Source organism: Myxocyprinus asiaticus, chromosome 47 (assembly GCF_019703515.2).
Source record: "Myxocyprinus asiaticus isolate MX2 ecotype Aquarium Trade chromosome 47, UBuf_Myxa_2, whole genome shotgun sequence".
NCBI lineage: Eukaryota > Metazoa > Chordata > Actinopteri > Cypriniformes > Catostomidae > Myxocyprinus > Myxocyprinus asiaticus.
The window spans coordinates 1,207,501-1,220,000 of NC_059390.1; the positions used below are offsets into that span (position 1 = coordinate 1,207,501).

The window sequence follows — 12,500 nt, forward strand, 5'->3', positions numbered from 1 at the left end:
TTTTATTGTATATTTTATATACAGCTAACTGTAATGACTATAAACTAACCCTAACAGAAAACTTTTTGCATTATTAGATTAATAAAGAACATTGTTTCATTTGAGTTTCGATTGTTTTTCTAAATGAGGATGTCCCAAAATATCTTCAAAAGGAGGTTTTGTCCGATTTTACAACTCCGTTGTCATGACAATGTAATGCCGTAAACCCTAACACCCTAAAACAACAGCAAAAATATACAGCTCAAATAATACATGAGTTTTAACAGAAGAATTAATGTAAGTGCTTTTATAAAATTATAAGATTCACATTTCTGCCTTACAATTCTCTAAAAATTGACCCCATTGACTTCCATTGTAAGTGTCTCACTATATTTTTTTTCACCCAATTTGGAATGCCAAATTCCCAGTGCACTTTTAAGTCCTCATGGTCTCGTAGTGATTTGCCTCAATCCGGGTGGCGGAGGACGAATCCCAGTTGCCTCCGCGTCTGAGACCATCAACCCATGCATCTTATCACGTGGCTTGTTGAGCGCGTTGCCACGGAGACATAGCGCGTGTGGAGGCTTCACGCCATCCACCGCGGCATCCGCGCTCAACTCACCACGCGCCCCACCGAGAACGAACCACATTATAGTGACCATGAGGAGGTTACCCCATGTGACTCTACCCTCCCTAGCAACTGGGCCAATTTGGTTGCTTAGGAGACCTGGCTGGAGTCACTCAGCACACCCTGGGATTCTAACTAGCGAACTAGTGAACTCCAGGGGTGGTAGCCAGCATCTTTTACCACTGAGCTACCCAGGCCCCCCATTTTTGCTTTTTTAAAGAAAAGGAGGGACGAATCAACATTATGCCACAAATGCTGTCGACTGAGCTTTAAGCCCACTATACACTAGTATTTTTGCAGTTCTTTAAGATTGTTGCTTGTCAGACTGTACGATATGAATGCATTGAGATTGCCATGGCACACTTTGCGATATTATGTCAGACTGAACGATACACATCGTCGCCGACTGCGGTCCCAATCAGTGAACATGAGCGTTGCGGAATAGAAGCGAAACGGCGAGATTTGTCCGGAGGAGCGTTTTTTTTTTCTGAAAGTCAGGACATCAGCATTTCTGTTGCTCCAATACCACTCCATCATGAGCATAGGCTAACATATAAAAAGAAAGATGGATTTTGTCAAACAGGCCTATAAGAAGACATCCTGATCACAAATACTGAAAATGACAGATGTTGAGAATAAACGTGAGTGTGGGAGGTAGCCTACAGGAATAATGAGCTACCACAAGCAAACATTCATTGTGGAAATAAAAAGTGACAAAATTCTGTGTTCACATAGGGGAAAACAAAAAAGGTGGGTTATAGTACGTCAGTGTGGCAGGGCGGAGGGCGGGGCCGGGTCGTGATTCTGCACACCCTGCCCCTAATAAGGCTGATTAAGCCCGAGAGGGATAAAGGCGACCGGAGGCGGCAGTGCGATAGAGAGAGAGTTACGGACAGCTGTCTGACACCTGTGTGTGGTTGTGTCTTTTTGATTATTATAATATTATTTATATTGTTAAGTCGGTTCTCGCCTCCTCCTTTCCCTTTTACCCCATTACACTGGTGCCGAAACCCGGGAAGGAGGAGGGATGTGCCGTAGTACAGTGTTCGCCACTACCATCCACCCCAACTGAGCAGCCACGGCCATCCGCCGGGGAACGGAGGAGCCCGGCCACCTGAGAGCGGAGGAACGGCCGCCGACCCCGAGAGGAGGACCGCCTGGAGCGGTCAGGGCCACTGCCAGGGGCGGGGAGACCCCTACCAGCCGCTGAAACGCGGCAGCGTCAGAGGACCACCGACCGCGAGCAGGGAGGGGCTCCTGGCCAACCGCCTGGAACAGGAGAACCGCTGCCAGGGGTGAGGGAGACCCCTTCCATCCACCGAAAACGTGGCGGGGTGTTCCGTCCACCAGGGGCTGAAGGACTGCCTCCGATCCACCTGGGGAGGCGCGGCTGTCGTCCACTCGTCCTCCGTCCCGCGGCGGATGGCTTTGGCTTCTCCGTTGGGGTGGATAGTAGTCCACCAGAGGGTGGAGGAGTGGCCGAGGACCAGGCTACGGCGTATCGGAGAACCAGCGAGTACATTTTTTTTCTCTCTCCTCTCTCTCTCCCGCTGCCACTCCGTGTTGGCCTTTCCCTCTCTTTTTAAATCTTTAGCATTGTTTTAGTTGGGTATAATCACCGTTACGGTGTAAGTACTGTGTTTTTTTGTTATTGTTGTTTCCCTCCCCCTGTCCCCTCCCGGATCCAGGAAGGTGGGGATGACCTGCCGGCAGACAGGGCCAGAAGGGCACGCACCCCCCGGGAAAGGGGGGGATGTACGTCATGCCGGGGGCTCTCCGGCCTGAAAGAACGAGGGAGGAATGTGGCAGAGCGGAGGGCGGGGCCGGGTCGTGATTCTGCGCACCCGGCCCCTAATAAGGCTGATTAAGCCCGAGAGGGATAAAGGCGACCGGAGGCGGTAGTGCTACAGAGAGAGAGTTACGGACAGCTGTCCGACACCTGTGTGTGGTTGTGACTTTTTGGTAATTAAAATATTATTTATGTTAAGCCGGTTCTCGCCTCCTCCTTTCCCTTTTACCCCGTTACAGTCTTTCTCCTCTTTTATGTTAGTAACGTATAGACCATGTAAAATTTCAAAAATTCATACAGGCTAATAATATATCGTGCTTGCAAATTCCCTGTGGATAATGCACAAACACGACATGGAGTTCTATAATTGTATCTGCTGATTTGGATTAAAATGTCCCATAAATACTTACCAATATAAATTATTCAAAGTAGTAAAATAGCAATTAAAATAAAGTTGTAAAGAAAAAAAGCGTGTTAAGAAACGTGTTATTTATTTTCGTTTTGTAAGCTCTGTATCTAATTCGTGGAGTCCAAGTATTTTCTGCTTATTTATTGAAACTTTTTATGTAAAATGAAAAGAAGAAAAAGCACTGAAAGAGCTTGAGTAGAGTGATAACTGGGCACAAATGTTGCTATGGTGCAGACGTGGAGCAGGTTTCTTTCCAAGTGAATTGGGGTGCAAGAGAGGTGTGGACTTTCTCATCTGGCCATCATAAAAGCAGTCACACTATACGACTGCAATGCTAAATTTATGACACTGTCAGAACTTCATCAGAGGCTAAAGATCATCGTGAAGACTATTAATCGGCCGTCGGTGAACACGTCACACTGACCGCTGTAAGATCGTACAGTGTGCACCGTAATATTCCTTTAAATTATTTAAGAACAAAGAATAAAAAAAATAAATAAAAAAAGCATTTATTTCTGAGATGGTAACAGCCCTGCTGAAAAACCACTTAAACCAGCCTAAGGTGGTTTTCTGGTCTTAGCTGGCCACCAAGCTGGTTTTCACTAGTGAGGCAGGTCTGTTTTCTTGGTTTTAGAGGGGTTTTTGTCTCTTGTCAACGGTTCGGGCTGGGAGACCCACTAAACCAGCTTAAACCAGCTTAGACTAGCAATCCACCTTATCCTGGTTTAAGCTGTTTTGTTCAGCAGGGTGAAACATGCAAAATAGTGAGGCCATGAAGTAAGCTGTAATGTAAAATGCAAAATCAATGTGTTTTCAAATGAAAACGTATTAGTGTTGACGTGACCTAAGGCCAGAAAAATACTTTATGCAAGTATACGTAAGTTAGATGCAAACGGCAATTCATTGCCAACGCGCGGTCCGGGTGAACATACATAACGTGCGTTCTTACGTTACTGTGGTGGGAACAAACCTCAGTATGCAAGTAGGCGGTAGAGTAACCTTTAAAAGTTATTATTCTGGTAAGTTGCTATAAATATATTGACTTAAACTTACTTGCTCAGCAATTTTCTCTTCAAACAGTTGCTCCACCATTACAGTAGGCACTGTAGAAGTGAATGGTTCACACTAATCTTGCTAAAGCACCCCTTGCGGCAATTTTGAGAATGCAATGCATACTTACGTTGTTATGATTTGCAGTCTGACACATTTTGTATCCAGCAATGCATGAAATCCAGCTTGTGAAGCTAGAAGTGTACTTGTGTAGAGCATGTTTTGGCCTTAAGTGTTCTTTCCTCTCTCTGTAGGTGTGTGATTGGTGTAAACATGTCCGTCACACTAAAGAGTATCTGGACTTCGGTGCGGGCGAGGAGAGGCTCCAGTTCTGTAGCACCAAGTGTCTAAACCAGTACAAGATGGACGTGTTCTACCGGGAAGCCCGTGCGGCTCTCACCAGTTCTGGTTCCAGCGCTGCCCACAAAGATGAGGAGAACCATCTGAAAGCGGGTGTTGGAGAGAACCAAAAACTCCTCACTCCAGAGTCCTGGGACAGCTCACCGGCTAAAACACTCTCACCCAAAACCCCAACGCCCGCTTCTACATCAGTGTCAGTGCTCCACACCACATCATCCTTGTCATCATCATCTTCATCGCTGAAAACACCGATCACAACGACCCAATCGAGGGAGAGATCATGTCCGCCGCATATTCAGACAGGCGGCCCATCTCATGTAACATTGGATCAGCCACGCCCACCTCAGATTACCCTTCCGTTTGTCCGCCTGCCCCACCATGCCCCGGGTCTTCGCAGCCCGCTTCTTCATCCACCCCGTAACCCTCCTCGCCCCGCTAGCCCCATCCAGCGACCTCCACACCCGCCTTCATTTGCCCCCCTACACCCGCCCCCTTTGCTTCCACCCTTTCCTGCCTCATACATGCCTTTTCTCCCTGCATATCCTCCCCAGTTGCCCCCACCATGGCCGCAGCCAATGCTGTTATTGCCCTACCCCGTGATCATACCCCTCCCGGTGCCAATTCCCATTCCCATCCCCGTATCTTCACTTTCGGGTCACAAAGGGGTGATCCGAAGCCTTCAGAAGCAAGATGAGAATGAACTGGGCGTCCATACACCTGATCCGGGTCACTCCAGCTGTGACGAGACCAACAAAGAGTGTTTTAACAGAGTGAAAACAGAACGGACACCCTCTCCTCTCATGCCCGCTTTACCGTCCACATCTGTTGGGTCTTCGGAGAGACAGGTGATTCAATGTCTCCATAGACAAGCCATTAAAGAGGAAAGCCACAACACACACACGCCTGAATCGCCAATTCAAACGTACACCACCCACATCTCGCATGTTTTACGCAAAGCACTTAAACACTATGGCAACACGACGTCTGTGGTGACGCCTACACCCTCATTGGACAATAAAACTGCCACTCCGGCATCACTTTATTCATTGGCCCGGTCAACCGCCATGCAGGTCGCTTCCGTATCGTTGGATAGTTCTCACCCAACAGCAGACTCCGCCCATATCCCGTCTCCTCTGTCTGATTGCGAGGATGTAAAAGAAAACAGCTATTTGGGTGGGCGGGAAAATGGCTCGACCAATACCTGGTCAGTAGAGCAAACGGACTGCCAAAGTGACCAATCAAAAACGAGCAGTTTGGCTGAGGAAGCCCCTCAGGATGAAGAGCATACGTATTCACAATCCGTACCGCCAAAGCTATGTGAGAAAAACTCACAAACGAGGGAGAAAAGCTCACACATGACTCCGCAGGGCTCGGAGCCAAGCAACAGAGACGATCCGGAACCTCCTGTCAAGAGACGATGCTTGAGAATCAGAGACCAGAACAAGTGAGAGCGGTAAGTTTGAGATACACACACACACACATATACACACAAACACACTAGGGATGCACTGATGTATCAGCTGCCAGTATTTATTGGCTAATTACTGACCAAATTAAAACCATCGGCATATCGGTTATAAGCATGAAAACGCAGATATGAAAAACCGCTTTTTAAACTCACAATCCAGAAATGATAGTAGCTATTATATGTAGAAGGGTTGGCACTCCTAAGATCATGTAATATTATATCGTTATTCTTTCTCATTCTCACGTTAATGTGGAAAAACTGCCATAAACGGAGCAGTTTGCTACATTGCTAAAGACTACATAATGAGGGAGACCATCCAAAATGCTTTGAAACCAGCAGACTTTAGTAGACATCAGTACAATATCTATTAATGCTGCATGATTGATTTAATTAAGATTGAAATCGCAATATGGCCTTGCGCGATTACTAAACCTTAAAAGGTTATGTTTCAAAATATAAGCTGCATTCAGCACTTCAGTCAGTGCTGTGCGAGCAAGTGGCGCCCTCTAGTGGTCTGGACGACATCCATTATACCACTATAATACTGAATTTTAAAGGGTGTTTTGTTACTTTGGTTAAATCTTTTTTATTTTTCCATGATGTGGCTGACATTTCTGTGGAATTGCCCAACAAATGCATAGTATGAATTTGTAATGTTTTATCATATACAGTACATACTGTACGCACATGAAAAAAGTGAGTTCAGAAGTACAAAATAACCCTTTTTTTAATATAAATCACCATGTGATCATGTTTAGTTAAAAACGTTCATATCAGTGCATCCCTAATACACATACAAACTCACATGTGCATAAAACTTTACTTTTTCAAATCCATGGTGCTAATAGTGCCCGAAGTTGAAGAAATACCTATAAACAAAAATGCTAACCACAAAAGTGCCATGTATCACCATGTTGTTGCACATGTACAATAATAGTAACATGGTATTATTTGAAGTACCTTGGAGTACCATGTAAATACAATGGTACATGTATATGGTAATTATTCAGTACCATGGTATATATCAGAGTACCATAGTATTACCATCAGATACCATCACTGTACAATGGTACCACCACAGTACTTTTTCGTAATTGCAAACATGCCAACTAAACGTATAGCACTGTTCATGTTTTCAGAGTAATACACACAATTATATGAATCATATGATCATAAGATTCATTTTATATGATTCATCTGCCTTTAAATCTCTCTCTCTCTCTAGTGCTGTGTTGTGTGTGTTTATGGGTTATCCCACAGATTGGCGCCGAATGGAAACTTGATCTGTGCCATAGCTCTAAAGTTGCATTAGCAGTGAAAAGAGTAGAATGATTATACTGTGGAAACCAGAGACGCTCGCAGAAAACACACAATCCTGTCTGTGTGTGTGTGGATCCAGATGTTGTTTCTGGAGGGTCTACTGTGTCTCATGTTTTTGTGGAAATGAGCAGGTTTTATAGACGCTGTAGATGGACTTCACACAGCATAAGAGATCTAACTGTGTGTGTATGTGTTTCAAAACGTCCTGTTTTGTGTAATTGTGTTAAAGTGGTGTGAGTATATTGAGTGCCCTGTTTGGTGTGTATTTTCATTGTTGTTTGAAGTTCTGCCCTTCTGAAAGATTTGTAGATTCTTTCTGAAATATGTTTTGTTTACCTTGAACTTTCGAACAATCATTTTAAAATCAACATGAATTCATTATTGACCCTATTTGCTTCCTTAATACACATTCCTGGTCTTATTGTGAGCGATGCATCAGTAGATGTTTTTTTCCAAAGGACAATAATGTTTGTCTTTGTAATCTTTCTTCAGAATGTAATAACATACTCTGCCTCTGAAATGACTTTCATATTCATCGGACATTTTCAAGTCCTCTTATTTTTCATCCACCTGTCATATAGAGACACTTTACACCATCCAATCAATTCCTTCCCCTAAATGTATTTCTTGTTAAATATCCTGTTTCTCTCAGAAATACGACAGATAAAGTTTCGCCACTCAAAATTTTCTTCAGAAAATGTCCAAATCTAGTTGGATTAAATTTTAAACTTTTAAATATATATTTGAGTATCAGTAAGGTCTCTGAATCAGTGTTCACTCTGGTTTCTCGCTGGCGTGTCATTCGTGGGGTTTTATTGCTGTAAGGTGATCCGTTCTCTCAGGGATTCACTGATCGTTTGAATCTCAAACTCATGCTGGAGACGTCAGAGCTCACATCCTGTTACTCTTTCCCTCCAGAAAAACACTCTCTTTCTGCCTTTCCTGCAATCAGAGTATTATCTGGACTCTTTATTTTGCTTCCTAAAGGTCTTATATTATACTGTATTTACTGATTTTTATGAATATCACGAAACATATCAAAACCAAAAATCTATCTATCTTTCTGTCTGTCTAACGTTCTGTCTATCTATCTATCTATCTATCTTTCTATCTATCTATCTTTCTATCTATCTATCTATCTATCTATCTGTCCTCTCTGTCTGTCTGTCTGTCTGTCTGTCTATCTATCTATGTATCCATCTATCCTGTCTGTCTGTCTGTCTGTCTGTCTGTCTGTCTGAATGTTCTATCTATCTATCCTGTCTGTCTGTCAGTCTGTCTGAATGTTCTATCTATCTGTCTGTCTGTCTGTCTATCTGTCTATCTATCTATCTATCTATCTATCTATCTGTCTATCCTGTTTGTCTGTCTGTCTGAATGTTCTATCTGTCTGTCTGTCTATCTATCTGTCTATCTATCTATCTATCCTGTCTGTCTGAATGTTCTATCTGTCTGTCTATCTGTCCTGTCTGTCTGTCTATCTATCTATCTATCTATCTATCTATCTGTCTGACTGTCTGTCTGTCTGTCTGTCTGAATGTTCTATCATCTATCTATCTGTCTGTCTATCTATCTATCTGTCTGACTGTCTGTCTGTCTGTCTGTCTGTCTGTCTGTCTGTCTGTCTATCTATCTATCTATCTGTCTGTCTATCCTGTCTGTCTGTCTGTCTGAATGTTCTATCTGTCTGTCTGTCTGTCTGTTTATCTGTTTGTCTGTTTATCTGTCTGTCCTGTCTGTCTGTGTCTGTCTGTCTGTCTGTCTGTCTGTCTGTCTATCTATCTATCTATCTATCTATCTATCTATCTGTCTGTCTATCCTGTTTGTCTGTCTGTCTGTCTGTCTGAATGTTCTATCTATCTATCTATCTATCTATCTATCTATCTGTCTGTCTATCCTGTTTGTCTGTCTGTTTGTCTATCTATCTATCTATCCTGTCTGTCTCTCTGTCTGTCTGTATGTCTGTCTATATATCTGTCTATCTGTCTCTCTGTCTATCTAGCTATCTGTCTCATTGGTCCTTCCGTTTGTCATACTTCAATTCTTTTTATTTTTTTATATTACCTTAAATGCAAGACTTTGTGAGGCCAACAAGCTTTTCTCAAGTTTTTCTAGTTTCTTGTTGTTGTATTTTATTTTGGGATGAAATATGACCCGAACATGTTTCTGTTTGATCCACATTAATAACGTTTTCTCTTACTCTCTGTTTCAGGTTTGTTCAGTGGTGACATGATAGAGCACAGGGTTTGAAAAGTGTGATGTGGTGTGTGGACATACAGGGGCACATTCACCCACCAACAATGCCCTCTGGTGACCCTCAGTGCCAGCAAACCCACATCCAGATGCCCTTGTCCAGACGCCCTCTTTCAGGCTCCGGGGAAACAGCAGGGGGCAGCCGGACTCGATCCACAGAGGATCATGAGTCGTCAGGCAGAGATCAGTGATCCAGTTACACTTTAACTGTGTGTGTGTGTGTTTTCTGCATAGCATCTACAAAGCCAGTCATTGTTCCTCACTGCCAGCCCATCCTCACCGCCTGTGTGTGAGTAAGTGTATATGTGTGTGTGTTCAGCTGTGGTGTAGGGTTACCTGTCACACTGGTGCTTTGGCTACAGGGCATTTTTAGACTTCATCTAAAGACTACCCAGTGTACACACATACACACACACACACACACACACACACACACACACACACACACACACACACACACACACACACATACACACAAATATTATTGAGCTCCTCAGAGAACATTTAGCACAACTGTTTTATGATTCTACATTCAGGATGGTCAGCTTTGAAAAATCAGAACCAGCTCATGAGCATTTCAAACCTGAATATGGTGCCTGTTATGAGAGAAATTCTACAAACATTCGCCAAAGTGATGAATCCTGTTTTAACTTGCCAACAGATGCTCAGCTGATACCGGAAAATTCTATTAAAGATGTGCAAACAAACAAAACTTTTGTAAGTGCGAACAGAACCTCCTGGCTGCTGAGATTTATGTGTTTATTGTCACGTCATCGTTTAAGGTTTGGATAAAACCTCCCTTCTGAAAGCAATTGGAACTCAACATTTGTCCTGAGAAAACACTTCCATCACTGTCCAGCAGAGAGAGACATTGATATTAAAACAATTTTCACTTGTATCTATGATACTCTGAGCTGTCCATCTGTTATGAATGTTCAGTATTTATTAATATGATTAACTGATTTCACTATAACTCACCAGAGTCTGTTTCTCATATTGTAAATGTACAATATTTCACAACAGTGCCAATGGATACATCTTGCAGTTGCAATGCATTTTACAGAATGCCAAACAATTGACAATAATGGGAAAAGATAATTGTAGCAATCTTCATATGTTCAAAGATGTTTCTTGCTAAATAACAAAGTGTAATTGACTCATTTCTGTGTATGTTTTCCCTCATGTCCAGATATTTCTCTTGGTGTACACTAGCTGTACATTCATTTAAATGAGATTGCTTTAGTAAAACCAACATGTGGTACAACCTCTGAAAATGTTGTTTATGTGATTTTGTGAACAAAGAATTATGCCAATTACTAGATTTGTTAATAATAATAATAATAATAAAAGATTACTTTTTTTTAATTGTTTTATTTTTATTTTTTATCTTGTGTGATTTCTAGCAAATTATGCATATGTTTATTAATATGTGGGCTGAAAATAATATATTCTGGATGCAATTGCTGAACATTTGAAGATTCAGGACAAAGATTCTATCTATCTGTCCGTATAATGTTTTGTTTTTATCGGCGAATCTGATTTAGGATTATAATTCCACAGTAAAACACTATTTCTCAAATCCCGCCTCCTGCTCGATGTGATTGGATAATACCGCCAGTGCCCGCTGAACTCGGCCTCTCATTGGTTCACTCATCTGTCGTTCTGACGCTCTAGTCGGTGTCGCGCGCGGGAGCGTGCGCGGCGCGCGCATTGGCAGCTGTCATCGGTGCGGGTGCACAACAGGAGAGAAATCGTCAATTACGGTCAAATACGGTATGTCAGCGCGAGAAGGTATTTTATATTTAATTGTCAACTATTAACGCATCAGTCTGAACCTTTTTTTGTCATAGTTTCATGAAATAATATGCAGAACCGGCTATTTTTGTGTATTTGGCGTTTGATGGATAAACGGGCACTCATAGTATATTTATATATTTTTTATTATTACGTCTATAATATACGTTCTCGGCTTGTTTACAATTTTGGAAATTGTGATTTAAAAAAAAAAAAAACATTTTTGAGCATCTCTGACAGGAACTGACATCCGCACAATTTATAGCATAAATGACATATTGGTGTTTGATAATGTTATATTAATATTTGAATAGGCCTTACTAATGATATAGGCTGATATTACTATTATATTGTGATTATATTATGAATAATAGAATGCAAGAGAAGGAGGGATGGAGACATGGAGGTGCAGAGAGATAGATGTAGACTTACACAAACATAAATGTGACAACAGCATCATCATCATCATCATCTGTGTGTTTGTGTGTGTGTTAAACTGGTGAATGTTTTGAGTAAATGTGTGTGTGTGGGGGGGGGGGGGTACCAACTGTGGAAAGGTCCATTATTGGGGATTATTTGAGTTATTAAGTGTGTCAGACTACATAATAAACCCCATCCCAGCACTGGGGGGAGGAGGGGGTGTCACAATGTGTTTTTGTCCAAAATCAGCTTTGAACTCCAACAGAGCAGGAAATTCATTCCAGTATAGAATAGAATTCCTTAAAGAAATATTCCGGGTTCGATACAAGTTCAGCTCAGTTGACAGCATTTGTGTCATAATGTTGATTACCATAAAAATTAATTTTGACTCGTTCCTCCTTTTCTTTATAAAAGCACAAATGTGTGTTCCAGTGAGACACTTACAATGGAAGTCAATGGGGTCAATAATCTGTAAACATTAAAATACTCACTGTTTCAAAAGTATAGACACAAGACATAAACAATATGTGTGTTAACATGATTTTACTGTCATAAAATCACTTACTAAGCGCATCTGTGGAAAGATATAGACAATTTTACAACTTCGTTGCCATGACGATGTAATGCCATAAACCCTAACACCCTAAAACAACAGCAAAAATGACTATTTAAGCAACTTTACAGCTCAAATAATACACAAGTGTTAACAGAAGAATTAACGTAAGTGCTTTTATAAAATTATAAGCGTCACATTTCTGACTTTAAACCTCCATAAATTGACCCCATTGACTTCCATTGTAAGTGCCTCACTCTGACCTAGATTTTTGCTCTAATTAAAGAAAAGAAGAGGCGAGTCGAAATACATTTTTTGTGGTTATATACCTTTTACAACAACATTAATCAACATAAACGCATAGTCAAACTCACGCCTTTGGTTGTGTCAAGTTGACATGTTGGGCTTCTCAATTAAACAATGTTTTGAAAGTGCCACAGATTCACAGTGTTTACACTTTTTAAGAAGTCAAACTAC

General features: G+C 41.9%; 2 protein-coding genes across 3 annotated transcripts in view; both read left to right on the forward strand.

Annotated features, from left to right (window-relative positions):
• Positions 1-10,450, forward strand: part of LOC127436431 (sine oculis-binding protein homolog B-like) — a 24,597-nt gene extending 14,147 nt beyond the window's left edge. Inside the window, exons 6-7 of the mRNA XM_051690561.1 lie at positions 4,110-5,668; positions 9,216-10,450. Of these exons, the coding sequence (XP_051546521.1) occupies positions 4,110-5,663 (1,554 nt within the window). The 3' untranslated portion in view covers positions 5,664-5,668; positions 9,216-10,450. The remainder of the gene's footprint in view (positions 1-4,109; positions 5,669-9,215) is intronic.
• Positions 10,451-10,976: 526 nt separating this feature from the next.
• The window catches only part of LOC127436439 (dihydropyrimidinase-related protein 5-like), a 16,044-nt gene continuing 14,520 nt past the window's right edge, over positions 10,977-12,500 (forward strand). The window contains exon 1 of one of the 2 annotated variants that reach the window (XM_051690582.1): positions 10,977-11,029. The gene's annotated coding sequence lies outside the window, so the exon portion shown is untranslated. Of the gene's footprint in view, positions 11,048-12,500 lie in introns of both variants that reach the window. The other variant, XM_051690583.1, reaches the window with a different exon arrangement.